Source organism: Periophthalmus magnuspinnatus, chromosome 8, assembly GCF_009829125.3.
Source record: "Periophthalmus magnuspinnatus isolate fPerMag1 chromosome 8, fPerMag1.2.pri, whole genome shotgun sequence".
Classification (NCBI taxonomy): Eukaryota; Metazoa; Chordata; class Actinopteri; order Gobiiformes; family Gobiidae; genus Periophthalmus; species Periophthalmus magnuspinnatus.
The window spans coordinates 29,579,322-29,600,282 of record NC_047133.1 but is presented as its reverse complement, the minus strand read 5'-3'; the positions used below and the strand labels follow the sequence as shown (position 1 = coordinate 29,600,282).

The following is a 20,961-nucleotide window of genomic DNA, read 5'->3' as shown; positions in this document are numbered from 1 at the left end:
TGTGTCTTTGCGATGAGGTGGTCCCATCGAGGAGTGATGAGAGACAATGACACCCATAGTGTGATTATGTCTAGACTGCTCCGCAGTTTCTTTAAAAAAAAACAAAAAAAACAAACAAACTCTAAAGGCTTATCTTTTAATCCCAGGTGCTTAGTCTCCATGTGCCAAAGCAGTTTTGAAGGTTTCATTGCCTCATTTGCTTTTCCCGCATATTATACGCAGAGCAAACTCTGCACGTAAGAATCACCTGTAGCGACAAACCCATATTTTACGTAGGACTCCTGGTGTTGTCTGTTAAATTTAGCTTCCTTTTTTTGGAGGTCGTAGACTCCTCTTCTGGCTCCTCAGTTAGCCTTTTCTCCTTTGTTAAAAAGCTCTCCAAAGACTTTTGTTGTGGCTCATTTTCACTCGCTTGTGGCTCTACTTTTGAGCGACATGTCTGATGTGTTATACGTGAAACGTCATCGCGGAGACAAGAGCAGGTCTATCACAGATATAATATACTTGTCACTGCATCAAATAGATTTCTGTGGCCATTTCCTCTCAGGATTTTCATTATACAATTATGGACAAGCTTATTTGCGGGTCAGGAGGGACGGGCGACAGTTACATCCTCCTGCTCCTAACCCCTGTGTGCACAGCGTCTAAAAATCAGGGCTGTGTGTTTACGCAGGACTGTAAGCTGTGTCTGTGTCTGTCTGTGAGGCGTGAGCGGTGTTTGTTTTTAACATTGTTCCGCGAGTGTGACGCTTATTTTGATCAACGAAAAATATTGTTGTTTTTTTTGTTTTGTTTTGTTTTTTGTGATCAAATTTTTTATTGTTTACATAATAACAACAAAAACACAATATTGTATTTTAATATTTCAAGATCACAATAATCTTCAAATTTAAACTACAATAAAAAAGAACTAACACAAATAAAATACACTTCAATTAAATACTTGAAATTAATTTTCCCTAGCCAGAGCCGCAGTATAAGGATGAAACAGCCGCATGCGGCTCCGGAGCCGCGGGTTGCCGCCCCCTGCGCTAATGAACATTTACTGCAAATCAGTGTGACTTCTGCTGTTGGTTCAAGAGACCAGGTCAGAAACGCGTGGCTTCACCTTGGCAAGTGCCACCCTCATGTCATTTTCACAGCACATCAAAGGGTGCATTTGTTGAATTGGGCCAACGTCTGAAGACGCTCGCAGTCATATGAGTCGGGTGCGTGTCTTGACCTGCGCCGAACCCCTGAGACTGACTCACCGAACCCCTAGGGTTCGATCGAACCCAGGTTAAGAACCACTGTACTAGAGGCATCATGACATTAACAAAATATTACAGGCATTCACAAACTCTAAAAGTAAGCAAAGTTGGGGAATGTACTCCTGAAAAGACATAAAGAAATGTTTGTAACTTCTATTACATATATAACAAATCGAGGAGAGCACATTTCCCATTGCTTTTAAAACTGCAGTTATCACTCCAGTATTTAAAGCGGGGGGAAAGCAGAATGTATGCAATTACAGGCCAATTAGCATACTTCCTGTGGTCTCAAAAGTTGTGGAGAGAGTAATTGCTGAACAATTAAAAGAACACCTCTCCAGAAATAATTTGCTATGTCCCATGCAATTTGGATATAGAAAACACCACTCCACCGAAACTGCATGCTGTTTTTTCATAGAGACAGTAAAGGCAAAGCTGGTGTTGTGGGTGCTGTATTTTTGGAACAAAGTAAAACTTTTGACATGGTCAACCACTCAGTGTTACTGAGAAAGCTCACCCATTACAATCTGTCTCATACAAACATGTAGCAAACAAGAACCAAACAAGGACCAAATATAGACCAAACATGGACCAAACAATGACCAAACATGGACCAAACATGGAACAAACATGGAACAAACATGGACCAAACATGGACCAAACATGGAACAAACATGGAACAAACATGGACCAAAAAAAAGGACCAAACATGGACCAAAAAAGGACCACACAAGGATCAACCATGGGCCAAACATGGAACAAACATGGACCAAACATAGAACAAATATGTATCAAACATGGACCAAACATGGACTAAACATGGACCAAACGTGCATCAAACATGGACACAAGGAGGACCAAACAAGGAGGAAACATGGAACAAACATGGACCAAACATGCACCAAAAATGGACCAAAGGAGGACCAACCATGGACCAAACATATAACAAACACAGACCAAACATGGACCAACCATGAACCAAACATGGGCCAAAAAAGGACCAAACATGGAACAAACAAGGACCAAATATGGACCAAACAGGGACTATGTTTGGTCCATGTTTAGTCCCTGAAACAGGTCTGGACAAAAATGATGGTACCCTTAACTTAATATTTTGTTGCACAACCTTTTGAGGCAATCATTGCAATCAAACGATTCCTGTAACTGTCAATGAGAATTCTCCACCTCTCAGCAGGTATTCTGGCCCACTCCTCATGAGCAAACTGCTCCAGTTCTCAGGTTTGAAGGGTGCCTTTTCCAGATGGCATGTTTCAACTCCTTCCAAAGATACTCAATAGGATTTAGGTCAGGGCTCATAGAAGGCCACTTTAGAATTGTCCAATGATTTCTTCTTAGCCATTCTTGGGTGTTTTTTAGCTGTGTGTTTTGGGTCATTGTCCTGTGGCAAGATCCATGACCTGCGACTGAGACCAAGCTTTCTGACACTGGTCAGCCCATTTCCCTCTAGAATCTCTTGAGATTTCATTGTACCCCGCACAGATTCAAGACACCCTGTGCCAGATGCAGCAAAGCAGCCCCAGGACATAACAGAGCCTCCTCCATGTTTCACAGTAGGGACAATGTTCTTTTCTTGATGTGCTTCATTTTTCCGTCTGTGAACATAGAGCTGATATGCCTTGGCAAAAAGTTTCATTTTGTCTCATCTGTCCATAGGACATTCTCCCAGAAGCTTTGTGGCTTGTCAACATGTCATTTGACAATTTCCAATCTGGCTTTTTTATCATTTGTTTTCAACAATAGTGTCCTCCTTGGTCTATCCCATTAAGTCAACAGATGGTGCGATCTGACACTGATGTTCCTTGAGCTTGAAGTTCACCTTTAATCTCTTTAGAAGTTTTTCTGGGCCCTTTTGTTACCATTCATATTATGCGTCTCTTTGATTTGTGATCAATTTTCCTCCTGCGACCACGTCCAGGGAGGTTGGCTACAGTCCCATGGATCTTAAATTTCTGAATAAGATGTGCAACTGTAGTCACACGAACATCAAGCTGCTCGGAAATGGTCTTATAGCCTTACCTTTGTAAGAAATGTTCGTTTCTGATGCAAGTGTCAAAGAGGACTAAGAGACTGAAATATAAGTCAGAAGGGTTTAATGAGTTCATCACAGCTAAAGTTAACAATGAAGCACCGGACTCTCAGGAAAGGATAGGAAGAGAGTCCTGAGATGTTTGTCTTTCCAGCTTTTATAGGCCTCCCAGTGTGTGAGGCGGGTCTTCCTCTCGGCAACATGTGGTTACATATTAAAACTTTTTGACAAAATCCCTGAATGTGCGTTTTTAAGTCAATCAATCTCATTGTTTTATGACCCTCACAGGATGGGGGGCACTCAGTCCTTGGTGAACAGGGCCACAGATAAGAAGTGGCCCTGGTCATAGGTGTTATCTTCTTGGCTCCAGTGCTGTAGATTGCTTTATGACCCTCTCAGGGTGGGGGTCTTTGGTGAGTAGGGCTACAGGCATCTGGGGTAGTATTACATTGTTAAAAAATACCTTACAGCCCGTTGCTTCTAGACATGATTAATTATTCTATAATCAAAGGGTCTTTCAATGATAGCATCAATATGGCGATTATTTCTCTTTTGCTCAAGAAGGGCAAGCCACCGGCTGACTGCTCCTCTTACCAGCTACTCAGCCTTCTGAGCACAGGGCTTAAAGCTCTTGGTAAAATTCTTGCTAATAGACTAGAACAACATATGACTTATTTAGTTCATTATGATCAAACAGGCTTTATTAAATCTAGACTAGCTTCTGACAATATCTGAGGCCTGCTCCATGTCGTAGATTCATCCTGTCAATCTGCAAATCAAAATGCTATCCTATCACTGGATGCTGAGAAGGCATTTGACCGGCTGGAATGGGGCTATCTGTGGGATGTGCTGCATCATATGGGTTTTCCATCTGGTTTTATTAGCATGATTAGAACTATGTACGCCAATCCTACAGCACTTGTGTTAATGGGTAATATGTGTTCACCCAGTTTTTCTGTGTTTTGCTCTTCGCGCCAGGGTTGCCTGCTCTGTTACCATCCGCCCCACCACAAGATTTTTTCAAGAAACTACATTCAATTATAAGCCTATTTCTCTGGAATAAAAAAAAAAGCCTAGAATCAGGGCTTCAATCCTATCTAGGCTAAAATCTTTCAGAGGGATGGGCCTTCCTAACTTCGAATGGTACTCATGGTCCTTTGCTTTAAGATCACTTACCGCATGGATTAAATCTGGAAAATCTGCAGCATGGGTACCAATTGAAGCGCAAATGATTAAACCTCATACTATGCCCACCCTGCTACATGCTAAATTGCCATATAAAACCGTTAAAAGCCGTTATGGACCCATTATTACTCATCTTCTAGATGTCTGGAACAAAGTTAATTTACTGGGGAAAGATGTCCAATATTTCCTTCAGACACCAATCTTTCATAACCATTCACTTCTAATTGATAAGAAACCCATTTCTTTTTTACTGTGGGAGCAAAAAGGGCTTTGTGACTTTAGTAATATTATAGGTCAGAATGGATTAAGAGAGTTTCATGATCTACAAAAATGCTATAACTTGCCAGGTACATCTTTTTTCTTCTACCTACAGTTGCGCACAGCAATGCGTTCACATGGGGTTCCTTGGGGGTGCATGCTGGAAAATCACCCCCTCCACACTATCCTGGCAAAAACACAAAGCTCTGGTACGATTTCTGACCTGTATAAATTACTTGTCAAGACCTCCCAGATAAATTTACTGATTGAGCAGCTTTGGAAAACTGAACTGAGGGATCACTTAGAGTGGGATTGGAATCAGGTCTGGTCAAATATCTCCCTCTCATCGAGGAATCCAAATCACCAGATGATTCATTATAAAATAATTCATCGAGCTTACTTATACCCTAGAAGATTACATCAAATGAAAATAAAAGAGGAGGGGAAAGCAGTGCTTCACCAACACTGTTTACAGTGCGGGTGGAGAGCTGCTGACCTCGACTGGGGATGTTGTCGGGCGGTGGAAGGAATACTTTGAGGATCTCCTCAATCCCACTGTCACGTCTTCCGAGGAGGAAGCAGAAACTGGGGACCCAGGGGCGGACTCGTCCATCACCCTGGCTGAAGTCACTGAGGTGGTTGGCAAGCTCCTCGGTGGCAAGGCTCCGGGGGTGGATGAGATCCGTCCTGAGTACCTCAAGTCTCTGGATGTTGTGGGACTGTCTTGGCTGACACGTCTCTGCAACATCGCGTGGCGGTCGGGGACAGTACCTGTGGAATGGCAGACCGGGGTGGTGGTCCCTCTGTATAAGAAGGGGGACCGGAGGGTGTGTTCCAATTACAGGGGAATCACACTCCTCAGCCTTCCCGGTAAGGTCTATTCCAGGGTGCTGGAGAGGAGAATCCGACCGATAGTCGAACCTCGGATTCAGGAGGAGCAGTGTGGTTTTCGCCCTGGTCGTGGAACACTGGACCAGCTCTATACTCTCCATCGGGTCCTCGAGGGCTCATGGGAGTATGCCCAACCAGTCCACATGTGTTTTGTGGATCTGGAGAAGGCATTCGACCGTGTCCCTCGTGGTGTCCTTTGGGGGGTGCTCTGGGAGTATGGAGTCCGGGGCTCTTTGCTAAGGGCTGTCCAGTCCCTGTATGACCGGAGCAGGAGCTGTGTTCGCATTGCCGGCAGTAAGTCAGACCTGTTCCCAGTGCATGTTGGACTCCGCCAGGGCTGCCCTTTGTCACCGGTTCTGTTCATTATATTTATGGACAGAATTTCTAGGCACAGCCAGGGGCCGGAGGGGGCCTGGTTTGGGAACCACAGGATTTCATCTCTGCTGTTTGCAGATGATGTTGTCCTGATGGCTTCTTCGAGCCAGGACCTGCAGCAGGCACTGGGGCGGTTTGCAGCCGAGTGTGAAGCGGCTGGGATGAGAATCAGCTCCTCCAAATCCGAGGCCATGGTTCTCGACCGGAAAAAGGTGGTTTGCTCTCTCCGGGTGGGTGGTGAGTCTCTGCCCCAAGTGGAGGAGTTCAAGTATCTCGGGGTCTTGTTCACGAGTGAGGGAACGATGGAGCGTGAGATTGACAGGCGGATCGGTGCAGCGTCTGCAGTGATGCGGTCGCTGTATCGGTCCGTTGTGGTAAAGAAGGAGCTGAGCCGGAAGGCGAAGCTCTCGATTTACCGGTCAATCTACGTTCCTACCCTCACCTATGGTCATGAGCTTTGGGTAATGACCGAAAGGACAAGATCGCGGATACAAGTGGCTGAAATGGGCTTCCTCCGCAGAGTGGCCGGGCGCACCCTTAGGGATAGGGTGAGGAGCTCGGTCACACGGGAGGAGCTCGGAGTAGAGCCGCTGCTCCTACACGTTGAGAGGAACCAGCTGAGGTGGCTCGGGCATCTGCTCAGGATGCCTCCTGGACGCCTCCCTAGGGAGGTGTTCTGGGCATGTCCCACCGGGAGGAGGCCCCGGGGAAGACCCAGGACACGCTGGAGGGACTATGTCTCTCGGCTGGCCTGGGAACGCCTTGGGGTCCCACCGGAGGAGCTGGAGGACGTGTCCGGGGTGAGGGAAGTCTGGGAGTCCCTGCTTAGACTGCTGCCCCCGCGACCCGGCCCCGGATAAGCGGAAGAAAATGGATGGATGGATGGAAAATAAAAGACAACCCTCACTGTGATTTCTGCGCTGACAAGTGAAACACTTCTGGGAAAATGTCTCAAAGACACTGTCTAAAATAATAAGAGTAACCATCCCTTGCACTCAGAGGTTTATTTTGCTAAATGATATTTTCAAACTTAATTTGACAATCAACGACTGGTGTGCATTAGTAGCAGGTCTCACAGTTGCCAAAAAAATTGTAATATGTCATTGGAAGTCACTTCAACCTCTGACTGTAAAAGGGTGGCTTCTGTCTTACCGAGAAATAATTCAGCTGGAATTTTCTGTTGCTCGAATGCACAGAGGAAAAGCCAAAAACATTTTTGTGCTGGTCCGGCTTACTAGCCAAAATCAAAATATGAATATATATCATGTTTGTTTTGTATAGTTTTTTGTTGTTTTTTTTTGCACTATGTGGATGTTACTGTCAAACTGTATATTCATGAAAGATATACAATTTGTGTACGCACAGGTCCTTTATATATGTATATATATATATATATATATATATATATATATATATATATATATATATATATATATATATATATATATATATATATATAACGGCGTTAAACTATAACGGCGTTAAACTATAACGGCGTTACTAACTGCGTTACTTTTTCAGTAACGGAGTAATCTAACTAATTACTTTTCCCAGTGTCGTAACGCCGTTACCATTACTGACAATAAAATGTGGCGCGTTACTTTTAATTGAGTTCACTCTGCTCTTCATCAGAGTCTCAGAGATAAAAGTTTTGTTTGAGATGAGGCGGGCGCAGATACGACGCCGTCGATCGGTGCGCGGTGCATGCCAGTTAGTTTTGTGTCCAAGATGCCACCGACTTGCTCTGACGTAACTTGTGCGCCGGTAACGGGAAATTTTTGAACGCAGCAGCTCTCCACTGACTGCGGCCGCCTGCATGGACTACAAACGCGTAATGCATGATGGGAAATGATGTCCTGTCCACACGTGCATTCACAGCGGATTGGGTCCGAGTTGTGTTTTGATCAGAAACGTGACTGTTCTCTCCAAAGAGGAACAGGCTCAGATCAGAGGTGATTAATATTTGAATACTGGACAGAGAATTACAGTGTGTGGCCAGAGAAAGTTAAAGGTTTTGTATTATTTTACATGGTTTACATTTGAATGCCTTAGTTTTGCAAAACATGGTAATGAATCTTTTCAGTATTATACTGAAAGCACTTTATTGTTACTGTTTATTTTAATGAAGAAACAGTTGACTGAAATTGTGTGACATATTGATTTATTTGCACTTCAAATGAAATGTTTTATTTATTTATTTATTTATTTGTGATAAATTCTATAATTTACTTGGAAACAAATGCTAAATAATTGCAATCTGTTAAAGTAAAATAAAAGTTAAAGGTTCACATCTGTTGTGTTTTTATTGTTTTAACATAATAAGTAACGTGGAGTAAAGTAACGCGGAGTAGTTACTTTGCCTAGTAACTAGTTACTTCTCTCAAAAAGTAACTGAGTTACTAACTCAGTTACTTTTTGGGAGAAGTAACTATAACTAATTACATTTTTGAAGTAAGATGCCCAAAACTGCTCATGACCATAGGTGAGGGTAGGAACGTATATTGACTGGTAAATTGAGAGCTTTGCCTTTCAACTCAGCTCCTTCTGGCGGAGTCCAACATGCACTGGGAACAAGTCTGACTTACTGCTGGCAATGTAAAGAGCTCTTGCTCCGGTCATACAGGAACTGGACAGCCCTTAGCAAAGGGCCCCCGACCCCATACTCCCAGACCACCCTCCCAAAGGGCAGTACGAGGGACACAGTCGAATGCCTTCTCCAGATCACCTCCAAAGGTAATGGAGAATGATCGAGGGACTTCCAGATACAGACTGAGAGAATGGTGATGGCGAACCAAATGGACATTATGGTGGTGGATAAACAACAGAACAAAGCCGTTGTGGTGGACATCGCAGTACTGAGTGATGGGAACATAAGGAAAAAGGAACATGAGAATCTAGAGAAATACCAGAGGCTCAAGAGCTGGAGAAGGCCTGGAAGGTGAAGGTATCAGTGGTGCCAGTGGTCATCAGAGCACTCGGGGCAGTGACCCCCAAATTGGAGGAGTGGCTACAGCAGATGCCAGGAAAAACCTCAGACATCTCAGTCCAGAAAAGTGCAGTACTAGGAACAGCAAAAATACTGCACAGAACCCTCAAACTCCCTGTCAAACTACCAGATTTTTACATATATATGTATATATGGTACATCTGGTCATTCTCAGCTTCATCTCTAATAGTGAGCAGGTCGGTGTGGTGCTGTCGACAGTAGGCCTGAGCATCAGACCAGTTAATCTCTGCATCTATTCTGTGTACGATATGATCCTCTTGAGGGTGGTGGCTCCCACACAGAGCAGAGGCAGGAGCAGCAATGTCCTGTGCACCATCATTCTGTACTCCTGAAAACAGGTTTTATTCTGCTTCCTTAGGTTGCAAACTAGAATGCTATGTAACACACAAAGGAGTGAATTATACCAGATATTGATAATGAAGTTTGTCATATCAGACCCAGGAAGGCAGCAGGACCAGACGGCATCAGCTCCAGGCTCCTTAATTCCTGTGCAGATGAACTGTGCGGAGTTATGGAGCATGTCTTCAACATGAGCCTAAAGCTGAGGGTGGTACCACAACTCTGGAAGACCTCTTGCGTGGTACCGGTGCCCAAGACGCCACAGGTCAAGGAGCTCAGCAGCTTCAGGCCTGTGGCTCTAACATCTCACCTGATGAAGACACTGGACCAGAGGTGGTCCTTGGCCACCTCTGCTCCACCGTGAGCTCAGCGATGGACCCCGCTGCAGTTTGTTTACTGGCCTGGCATCGGAGTGGAGGACGCCGTCACCTACCTGCTGCACCACTCACTGTCTCACCTGGAGAACCCCGGCAGCACTGTGAGGATTCTCTTCTTTGACTTCTCCAGTACTTTCAACACCATCCAGCCACTGCTCCTGAGGGACAAGCTGGAGACCACCGGGGTGGACTGTGACCTGGCAGACTGGATCCTGGACTATCTCACAAACCGGCCCCAATTTGTGAGAGCCAAGAACTGCGTGTCTGATCTCATGACCTGTAGTGTGGGGGCGCCCAAGGGCACTGTCCTTACGCCCTTTCTTTTCACCCTTTACACTGCAGACTTCAGACACAACACGGACAGCTGCGTCCTGCAGAAGTTCTCTATTGACTCATTGGCCTCATCAAGGATGATGACGATGTGGAGTACAGAGGACTAACACAGGACTTTGTGGACTGGTGTCAGCAGAACCACCTCATCATCAATGCAGAGAAGACCAAGGAGATGGTGGTGGACTTCCGCAGACGCTACTCTACTGCCCCCTCAGTGAACATTCAGGGAAGGGACATTGAGAGAGTGGACTCATACAAGTACCTGGGTGTTCATCTGCACAACAAACTGGACTGGACTCACAACACAGATGCACTGTACAGGAAGGGCCAGAGCAGGCTCTATCTCCTGAGGAGACTCAGGTCTTTTGGAGTGAGAGGGCCACTCCTGAAGACCTTCTATGACTCTGTGGTGGCATCAGCCATCCTGTACGTTGTGGTCTGCTGGAACAGCAGCATCACAGAGAGGGAGAGGAAGAAGCTGGACAAGGTCATCAAGAAGTCCAGCTCCGTCCTGGGCTGTCCTCTGGACTCAGTGCAGGAGGTGGGGGACAGGAGGGTCCTGGCTAAGGTAATTTCTATGCTGGGCCATGAGTCTCACCCCCTGCAGGATGCTCTGTCTGCCCTGGAGAGCAGCTTCAGTGACAGACTGATTCACCCTCGCTGTGTGAAGGAGAGGTTTCGCAGGTCTTTCCTTCCTGCTGCTGTCAGACTGTACAATGAACACTGTTAACACTGAACATTCATGTCATTCATCCATACCTATGTGCAATACTTAAGTCACTTTATGAAGATGTTATATTAGAGTCTATTTTTAGTTTATTTTTAAGTATATTTTTTTTAATTATTTTAAACAATTTATTTATTATCTTGTTTTATTGCATGTACCATTTTCCTTCTGTTCTTTAACTGTGCGGTGCAATAATGGAATTTCCCCACTGTGGGACTAATAAAGGCATATCTTATCTTATCTTATCTTATATTGCTCTACAAAATGTCTTCTACACTATGAGTAATATTTAAAAAAAAGTCCATATGCTGTACATGAGAACAACAATGTTGAGAAGAGTAAGTGTATTAAGACAAAAATCAAAAATAGGATATATTTCAAAATGAATGCTTTAATGAAGGTTGAAAAAAGGGATTGGATTTTACTTTTGTGGCATTGTTTTTCTTGTAATTACCTACAGGAAGATAGGAGCTGGAGGCTTGTGCTGTGACAATTCCAAATTGAGTGTGACAGAAACAAGCCCAATCAAAGTGAGCCCTCTAAGTACCAGTCATGGCCTCTTTTGAATAGTACTTTTCATAATATATGATGTATGTAAATGTACATCAACCCAGAAAATATATAGTCCAGAATCAGATTATATGGATAGTTGATTAAAGCAAAATGAATACTGTCTTCACTATTTTAGCCCATTTTCCTCCTGTTAATTATAAGGAAAAAACAACTATGTTAAAAGCTCTTAAAAGTTGTTTAAGCATATTGTCTATGTTAAACCAGTCTGTTTTCTCATTGGTAAATGCTGTATCCTGTGTATAGGTGTAAAAGTGAATGCTTAACGTATGTTATAGCCTTTGTAAAGGTGTTTATAGACAACATAATTACATTTTAGACATGTTGTTAAGTGAGACTGAAAACTTCCATCCAGCACACCATTTTATTTCCCATGGAAATACAAACAATAATCCAATAATTTTTCTTTTTCTTGATTAGGACATTTCCATTATCATTAATTTAAAAATTGTTGGATATACAATACTCACAATAAGTTAGGGATATTGTTGAGTGCTGAATTTTAATGAAATAAGTAAAAGTTCCCTTTGATATTATTAATAATGAATGAGAGGAAACACCATTTTCATGAGTTTAATATTTATTACCACAAAAATTTAGACAATAACAAGGATAGCCCCAAACAAAAAAAAAAAGACAATGTCAGTAGCAGGTGTTTCCACCATTTGCCGCAATGACAGCTTGACAGCGACGTCTCATGCTCCTCACTAGCCTCATAATGTTGTTCTGAGGCAATGCATTCCACTCTTCCACAAGTGCTACACGCAGTTCTGCCAGGTCACGTGGGGGTGGGGTACGACCATCCAGTCTCTGTTTCAGCTGGTCCCTGACGTGCTCTATGGGGTTCAGATCAGGGGACATTGCTGGCCGTACCATATGAGGCACTGCGACTTCCTGAAGTCGAGCTGTGACAATTCTGGCACGATGTGGTGGAGCATTATCATCCATGAACAGAAAGTTGGGGGTGTGCTGGCGGAATTGGGGGATGATGATGATGATGGGTTCTATGTCTCTAAGGTCAGAACCTGCAGTGACTGAGCCATCTACAATAACCAAATCTGACTTGCGCTGACTGGTGATGACTGCCCAGACTGTTGCACCTCCTCCACCAAAGCGAACCCTAGGGACCATGTTAACCTAGGCGTGCTGCTCACCTTGCCTTCTCCAGCAATGCTGACAACCATCATTTCTGTGCAAGGTGACCCGACACTCATCAGTGAACAGGACGGTAGACCACTACTGCATTGTCCAGGTCACATGGTCTTGTGCCCACTGCAAATGTTCACGGCAGTGTCTTGGTGTCAGTGGAGTCACCTGCGACCATCGTTTGGCATTCAAGCCAAAGCGGTGGAGTCGGTTGCAAATGGTTTGTCTGAAAACCCTAGTACCCCTCACATCTCGTAAACAGGCCTGCAGCTGTGTGGCAGTTGCATAACAATGTCTGAGTGCATAGGTCCTTAGGTACTGGTCATCGTTGCAGTCTGTCACTCATGGGGGTCCACTCCTGGGTCTTTCACAAACTCTGGCATTAGTTCAGTGTCTTGATGCAAGTCTGCTGATGACACTTTGAGACACACCAAGCAACATCTGACTGCCTGCCACCAACCCGAAGGCGCGCTATGGTCAGGTGGCGCTGCTCATCCATTAAGTGACGTCGTGTGTGTTTGAATGATAAACTTGAAATGACTGACAATACCAGCTTTTTATACCCACAGAATGTTGAAATTGATGCCACATTGAAAAGGGTTGTCTTTTTTTTTTGGCCCCTATATATAATGCACACTGTACACAGTGAGACCATTCCGTGGAAAACACAAAATGAGGTGTGTCTATCACCCCAATACAATTGCCTCCCTATCCCAAAAATCTCTGAAGTGAAACAAACACCGGATGTATAACATGCACTGAGTCTCTCACAATATCCCTAACTTATTGTGAGTTGTGTAATAATCGTAACTGAGATTTGAGTCACTCAGGCAAACTAACAATCTGGCGCTAACTGGTGGCCTGTGCAGGATTGGCACACAGGGCCAGGCCCAGCGCTGGGTACAGTTACCAGGGCAGGACTAAGCTCATGCAGCAGTGCTGGTGTATGCCTGTCAATCAGCAACAAAAAGGACAATCTGATTGGTCAGTTTTAACACTAGAGACAGCAGAAGGCTTAAGGAAAGAGAGGGCATTTCTGAATGTGCCACCCCAAAAATAACATCAACATTTATAAGATAGGAAGTGGCTTGAATGAGCAGCCTTCACTCTAAAAGTTTTTGTCCAGTTGACAGAATTAAATTTTTCTTTTTCTAAAGTGTGGAGTGTGAGGGACAGGCTATGGGAGTTTTTTCACTAGACTTTCAACAGACAGATTTAGAATATAGTTACATGATTAAAAAAAAAAAAAAAAGCAGTTTCCAGAATGCAGTTGGCGTATCCTGTTCCAGCTCAACTTAAACCTGGCTTTACACCCATTTACTTCGGACACCACCACTGTTGTCAAGTGACAAAGGTTGTCAAACGCTTTATTGCAGGAGAGTATGAGACAGTCTGTCACTCAGAGATTAACCATTTCATAAAAATAATAATTTGATACGACAAAACAACAACCTTGAACTTAACTTCAGTAAAACTAAATACATTTAAGAGGACTTTTGCAAGAAGAAACAGATAGCAATCACCACCGAGGGGTCACCAGTGGAGAGAGTGGACTATTTTAAATTTTTTATTGTAATTGTATCCCAGGATAAGAGCCAGCACACAAGAACTTTCTGGTCAGCAGCTGAACTTGAACCACAAATGCGGACATCTCTGTGTTGATGGGGACTCTTGGCTCTCCGGGGCAGTGGTTGTTGTGGTTGATTGTACAGGATACCAACCATGCACCTGGACCACACTTTGTTCTCCCTGGTGCCATTGGGAAGGCAGTACGGTCTTCCCAGGGTCAAAACTGAAAGGATGAGGAAGAGCTTCTAAACTGAGGCCATGACTGTTAAACTATGCTCACCCTAAACCTCTCTTCTTCGACCTCCACATAAGTAAGAACATTAAAGTTCTTGTGTATATTATCATGACCACAGGAAGGTACACACTTAAAAATTTTTAATATTTTTATTGGAGGATTAAAGAATTACCCAAAGTCCAGATGTGGAAGTTGTCATCCAATATCCATTGGACCATTTATAACTGAGGGAAAGGACTTGGGGATGCAACCCAATCCTGCCTTCAAAGATCTGGTTGTTCTCAGCTTGGTTCCTGATGGTGAGCAGGTCTATATGGTGCTACCGACAGTAGGCCTGAGCATCAGACCAATCCATCTCTTCATCTATTCTGTGTATGATCCTCTTCAGGGCACTGGACACAGAGCAGAGGCAGGAGAAGTAACGTCCTGTGCGCCATCATTCCTGAAAGCACAGGTTTTACTATGCTAATATTACCTTTTATTGTTTTTATGAATGAGCATACTATAGCCACACAAATTGAATTATAGGGTAACACATTACAAATACCAATTAAATAAATTAAGATGCAAAAGATGGTTAAGTTGGTAGTTTAATTTTATCTAGCCTTACAAGTATTTCCAAATGTACATATAAGGAAAAGTATAGAAATGCTCTAATATTTTTTTATATAAGTAGTGAATTTTTTTACTTGTTCAAAATGTGTGCATGGAAACAAATATGGTTGTAAGGGAAGATTGAAAACATAAAAAAATAAATTAAATGCTAAAGATTTTTTTTTTCAAATTAATATTACAAATAACAGCCAACTGAAATAAATAGCTATTTAACATAGTAAAAATCTCTTCCACATCTTTAAAATATATTTTAAAAATAACAAAGAAAATAAAAAGTACACAAATTACTTGGGGTTGACAATTCTATACAAAGTGGAACCAAATTTTTATCAGCATCAAGACAATTTATTTAAACATCTCTCAAAATAATGTAATGTTTGGACAGTGCAACTTCCCTTCCAAGGTCCAGATATTTACATTTTGTATTAATTACTGTATTAAATAATTTGTCTATGCGTACTATTCAGGCTGTCACCTGTTTTCTCAGTTTTCTCTTCTCCTTTGCTTGGAGTGTGGTACAGTTCAACAGAGTAGATGCAGGTTATCGCCTCAGTCTCTAGAACAGTCCCATGTTGAGTGGTACTAGGAGTTTGCCCCAGTGCGAGGCCCTCGTATGATATGGATCCGTGCTTCATCGTCTATTTCATCCATGATCTTCTCCTGCTTGACCGAATAAATGGTGTAGCTAACTGAATACCAACAGGTTAAGGAAGAATACTCATGAAAAGTTTCTTATATTCTCTAAGTTTTAGTCCATTGTATGATTCCTGCCAATATTAGTCAACCTTTCAATTCATATTACACCCATATACAACCTATTATTTCAAATGGACATAACAATTTACTGTTATGCAAACATATTATGTGGTGTCATCAACACAATAAGAGACAAAACATTTTCTTACACATAATGGTTGCCTATTTAAGATAGTGTCATTTGCATAGCAATCAGTCATGGTGAATCCTTTTCAGATTTTATTATGTTGTGTTTCTTGAATACAACAGAATTCAGGAGGACCATTACTATTGCAAAAAAAAAAAGAAAAAAAAAAAGCACAAGGTCTGTACTTGTGTTGGCCACACCACAAGGCTCTAACAACTTACTGAATGTCTCTCCCCATTTCACACTTCTTGTATTGCTCAATAAAAATAAATTATCCCCTTAAGCCCAGATCAGCGCGCTGCCACGTCCCACTGTGGGCATAAAAATAAGATATCAACAAACCCAACATGCTGTATAAGTATGTAATGAGATTAATCATTTTCAATTTAAATTACCACAGCTCACTCAAAGAGCAAAAACTTCCCCAAATGTTAAAACTGAGCCGCTTTAGCAAAATAGCTTTTTTGTCAAAGCATTTACAAAACAAACTCCAATCCATCTGTGCATAAAAAGTTATAGATCAATGGAAAACCATGTTTTAGTCTCCCCCTAGCTATCACCAAACTAGAAGTCAAAGAGTAGAGAAAAACATAGGCGAAAAATGTTATGATACTTAAAAAAATGTTTTAAAGTTGTTTCCCCTGGCTTAAGGTAGACCAGTTCCCCATGTTTAAGGTAGACCAGTGATATAAATAATAGCTACTAAAGTTTGAGGTACTCTGATATTGTTTTCAGTTTGTGACCCCTCTCACTCAGCCCTGCAGCCCTGCCCACATACATTGCATGCTTGCAGCCATTTTGCTAGTGTTAGCGTTGCTATGTACCATGCACATATACAATTAATACAGCAAAAACATTTCTAGGAGAAAGGAGGCAGTTAATATTTGTCACTCTACCATCATAAAAATGAATTATGAAAATCTGAGAATGAACAATGTTATAATTTAATTACGTTGAATAGTAATTATATATTACACCTTTTACGTTAATTAAAACCCGCTTTATTATGGGTCAAATTGTGACATTAATTCTTTGAAAATGTCAAATGTTTTAATAATTGGTTTTCCTAGCCAGAATTTGCCTTTTTATCTCAATAACTGATATATGCAGACAATATCTGCATATGCCACCCAATGGGGTGCACATGGGTACCAGATTGGCACAGGGCGCCTGGACTTTGTCCTACACTGTAAAATTGTCATGTTTTGTTTTTTCTGCACAAATGACAGTCACATGTTGTTTTTAATCACTGATGTCCCCAAAGGTACATCCAACGATTAAAAGGCTATTTTCTGTTTCAATTTTGTATTTTTTGTCAGGCAGAATTGAAAGGATTGTGTTTGACTCAAATGTACTTATTTCTAATGTTATATAATGGCATTATTTAACACCACACTGAAAGCACAAAGTCTTAGCTTAATTTAGACACCAAGATAATCGATGTGGGCCACGTACAGGTTGAGGAAACCCTCAATTTATATGTACTTTTCCTTTCCGAAGATTTGTTCAAAAAAGACCTGCTGGCTTACATGTATAAAAGCATATAGGCATAGGTAGTTATAATCATAGATGGGGGACAAGAGCCAGATTTCCTTTTTCAATATTTCATGGAAAATTCACCAATGTTGAACTCTCTTATTACTTAAAACTCTTATTATTTTGGTTCATGGTACATGAGACGGTAGATGGCATTGAAGGATACACACTGAAATGACAAACGCTCCGATCGTGAGGCCAGTCAGGAGGTTTCGTCGCCGTATTCGACCCGCATGTTGCTGCCAGTAATCGAGTTGTTTGCGGTGAGTTGAAAGTTGTTTCTGTGCCGCTGTTAGGGTCGTTTTTTGGGCTGATTTTTGCCCTCCTTGTTCCGCCATGTCTTGTTTAGGTAACCCTCGACTTGACTTATGAACTGGTAAGAGATCTGTTTTGTTGGAAATGCTGCCGCCGTCTGTTAAGGCATGGGAAGTTCAAGTGGTGGTTGGTTTTGAAAACTTCCTATACTCGTGATTTACTATTACTATTACCTATTACCTATTACTTAAAATTGCTACTGGCTTATTAATAAACACATCTCGTGGATTTTTCATAATGTTAATAGAAAATGAAAATCATAATACAAATAATGGAGAACTATAATACCCATAATGCAACTCACATCCACTTCCGGAGCACGGGGTTAAAAACTGGAATGTTTTTATTTTGGCGCTGTCGTGCTCTTGGAAGAAGCTAGCAGACTGATCAGTGGTAATGGATGCTTTATTTAGACACCGTTCTCTTTATAAACCCACCACCCCACCATGGAAAGAAGCGTACCGAAAGGTCAGGAAGAGGTTATTGATGTTTGACATCGCTAACACTTGTTGGTAGCAGTTTTAAGGTAACATAACGTGTGCTATGTCTTCCTTGTCCTTTATCAGCGCTGTGTGGACAGACTGAAGAACAGCAGGTCCAAACTGCTGGAGCGCTACCGACAAATGGGGGGGAGTCCCCAGCGTAAAGCCTTGGGAGGGTCCTTTATCGTCCAGGAGGTGATGGAGGAGGAATGGAGCGCTCTGCAGGCAGAAAACCAGCACAACCTTCCCTCTCTATGGGGGTCCAGTGACATGACAGAGGTCGGTCTGCCTCAAGACTTCGACAGTTTCTAAAATGACTGTCACATGTAAATGAAAATACTATGGCATCTAGAGGAGACCAATCAAAATTTAAATGTGCATGCTCCGTGGTGACTCAATAAGATGTGTCAGTTATATTTATCATTTCACCCCTCTATAACTGGAAACTGCCTGGCCAAAAAAAGTCGCCACTCTAATACTTCGTTGGAGCTACCTTTAGCTTTGATTACAGCATGTGTGAAATTACAGCATTATGTGTGAAAATGATGTCTCAATGTCCCTGAACCACTCTTTCACAAATTGAGCCCGATGAATCCTGGCATTGTTCTCTTGGAATATGCCCGTGCTATCAGGGAAGAAAAAAAATCCATTAATGAAAACCTGGTCATTCAGTATATTCAGGTAGTCAGCTGGCCTCACTCTGAGCACATACTGTTGCTGAACTTAGACCTGACCAACTGGAGGAGGCTCATACCTATTTGCTTAGTTAAATCCAGGTGATGACTTTTTTTTTGGCCAGGGAGAGTATTTAGCTTCATAAAATTTTGGTGAGGCATTTTTCCTTTAGCGATACTATATTCTCACATCCAAGGAGGCACCCCTTGGATGCCTGCAGACTTGTAACATTTTTGTCATTGGCAATGCTAAGTTACAGGTTATATTTTTGTGATTTGACTTCATCAACAATAAGGATAGATGCATTTGGCATTGTATTTTTTTTTTTTCTCTTCAGATGTTTGGTGTCACAAAGGAATATGATGAACTGGCAGTACTTGAAGAAATCCAGCAGGAGCTTTTGTCTCATGGTAGTAATCTATTATATTAAAATGCATAGATCCCATATCGACTCAAGAAATAAGACAGTTTCTAATGTGAGTAATCTTATAGAAATGTCCATAATTGAAGAATGTGAGAAAAATCAACAGTTTGAACAACAATATATATCATCTATAGTGGAAGGACTGGACCAAGACATGGATCAAATAATTTGTCCCATTTGCCATGTGTAAGTTAAATTTGCAGGTTTTTGTTTGCAACTTTATTGTAACTCAGAATTACTGAACAGAATTAACATTTCATCTCTTCTTCTAGGAATAATCTGACTGTAAATAATATTTTTATTTCCTGTTCTTGTGGAGTATATATTAATACTAGGGTATAAACCCATTTTATTTACTATATCGTTATTTGATATCAATGGCTGTGTGTTGACTAAGTAACACTTGAGAACCTTTCTACTGTAGAGTCGCAATATCAGTCCAGAAGTTCTAAAACACCTGCTGGAATCCCGAGTTTCTGAGCACATGGAGGATTGCCTTGACAATCCCATCTTTTCTATGGCATCTAATGCAGACAGTCCTCCTAGCCTGCTGATGAGCTGCCAGGTAACTAGGGCAATATTTGACATTATCAACCCAATATTTCATGTGCTCTTGCTTGTATAACACAGCTAATGGCCTTTTTCTTTCTTACAGGCCTGTGACTATTTGTCTGTTGTCCTGTGAGAGTCTATTTGTATATTTGAATTTCATATTTTAAGTATAGTATAAAATAAAGGTTTATTTTTATTTGCTCCTTATTTTCTAAGCAACAATTGATCAGAAACAGTTTAGTTGGATACTTAGATAGTTATAAGTATTCTGCTATTTATTAATATTATGTATACATTTAAGAGTGTTTTAACACAAAGATGCTGTACATTACAATATTCATTCACATCACACCTGGTGATCATGGTGATCTGTGTACTTAGTAGTTGTGACTGTCCAGGAATAGACTAATGGAAGTGGGGCTGCCAATCTGCTATCAGCCACCAATCACTCACATCATATGAAGCTGAAGTGTTTTGCCCACATACACAATGATAGCCATAAATAAATTACTCATTAAAAATTGGTATTTGCTTCTGGTTTAAGTGAAGTGAGACTGCCTTTTAGACTAGATCATAACCTTTATTATAAAGGGCAACAAAAACAAATATACAGTACCTAGCCAAAAACGTCTCCACGAAAAAAAGGTCACACACTCTAATATTTTGTTGGACCGCCTTTAGTTTTGATTACAGCATACGGCATTTGCTGTGGCATTGTTTCAATTTGATTGCATTGATTTTTCACCAAGGTCTTGCATTGATGATGGTAGAGTCTGACTGTTGCGCAAAGCCTTCTCCGGCACATACCTAAGATTCTCAATGGGGTTAAGGTCTGGACTCTTTCGTGGCCAATCCATGTGTGAAAATTATGTCTCATGCTCCCTGAGCCACTCTTTCACAATTTGAGCCAGATGAATCCTGACATTGTCATCTTGGAATATCCCTGTGCCATCAGGGAAGAAAAAATCATTGATGGAAAAACCTGGTCATTCAGTATATTCAGGTAGTCAGCTGACATTCTTTGAGCACATACTGTTGCTGAACCTAGATCTGACCATTTGCTTAGTTAAATCCAGGTAGCAACTTTGTTTTGAACAGGCAGTGTTATAACATTCCAATAAATGATGTCTAAACTAAAATATTGGTTATCTTGTTATGTAATTGAATTGA

The 20,961-nt window shown here is 41.8% G+C and overlaps 3 protein-coding genes across 3 annotated transcripts in view; 2 read left to right on the top strand and 1 right to left on the bottom strand.

Annotated features, from left to right (window-relative positions):
- Window positions 1-6,913, top strand: part of LOC117375417 (dual specificity mitogen-activated protein kinase kinase 4) — a 49,958-nt gene extending 43,045 nt beyond the window's left edge. The window contains exon 9 of the mRNA XM_055223553.1: window positions 6,903-6,913. The gene's annotated coding sequence lies outside the window, so the exon portion shown is untranslated. The remainder of the gene's footprint in view (window positions 1-6,902) is intronic.
- Window positions 6,914-15,220: 8,307 nt separating this feature from the next.
- LOC117375057 (cytochrome c oxidase assembly factor 3 homolog, mitochondrial) lies at window positions 15,221-17,703 on the bottom strand. Its single transcript, XM_033971307.2, has 2 exons — window positions 17,510-17,703; window positions 15,221-15,613 (listed from the first exon to the last, which is right to left on the bottom strand). The coding sequence occupies exons 1-2, from the start codon at window positions 17,679-17,681 to the stop codon at window positions 15,507-15,509; spliced, it is 279 nt and encodes a 92-aa protein (XP_033827198.1). The 5' UTR covers window positions 17,682-17,703; the 3' UTR covers window positions 15,221-15,506.
- A 281-nt stretch (window positions 17,704-17,984) lies between these two features.
- rpain (RPA interacting protein) lies at window positions 17,985-19,953 on the top strand. The gene is made up of 7 exons (XM_033971708.2): window positions 17,985-18,126; window positions 18,225-18,419; window positions 19,153-19,225; window positions 19,308-19,425; window positions 19,512-19,575; window positions 19,664-19,804; window positions 19,895-19,953. Exons 1-7 carry the CDS (start codon window positions 18,055-18,057, stop codon window positions 19,922-19,924), a joined length of 693 nt encoding a protein of 230 aa, XP_033827599.2. The 5' UTR covers window positions 17,985-18,054; the 3' UTR covers window positions 19,925-19,953.
- The last annotated feature ends 1,008 nt before the right edge of the window (window positions 19,954-20,961 follow it).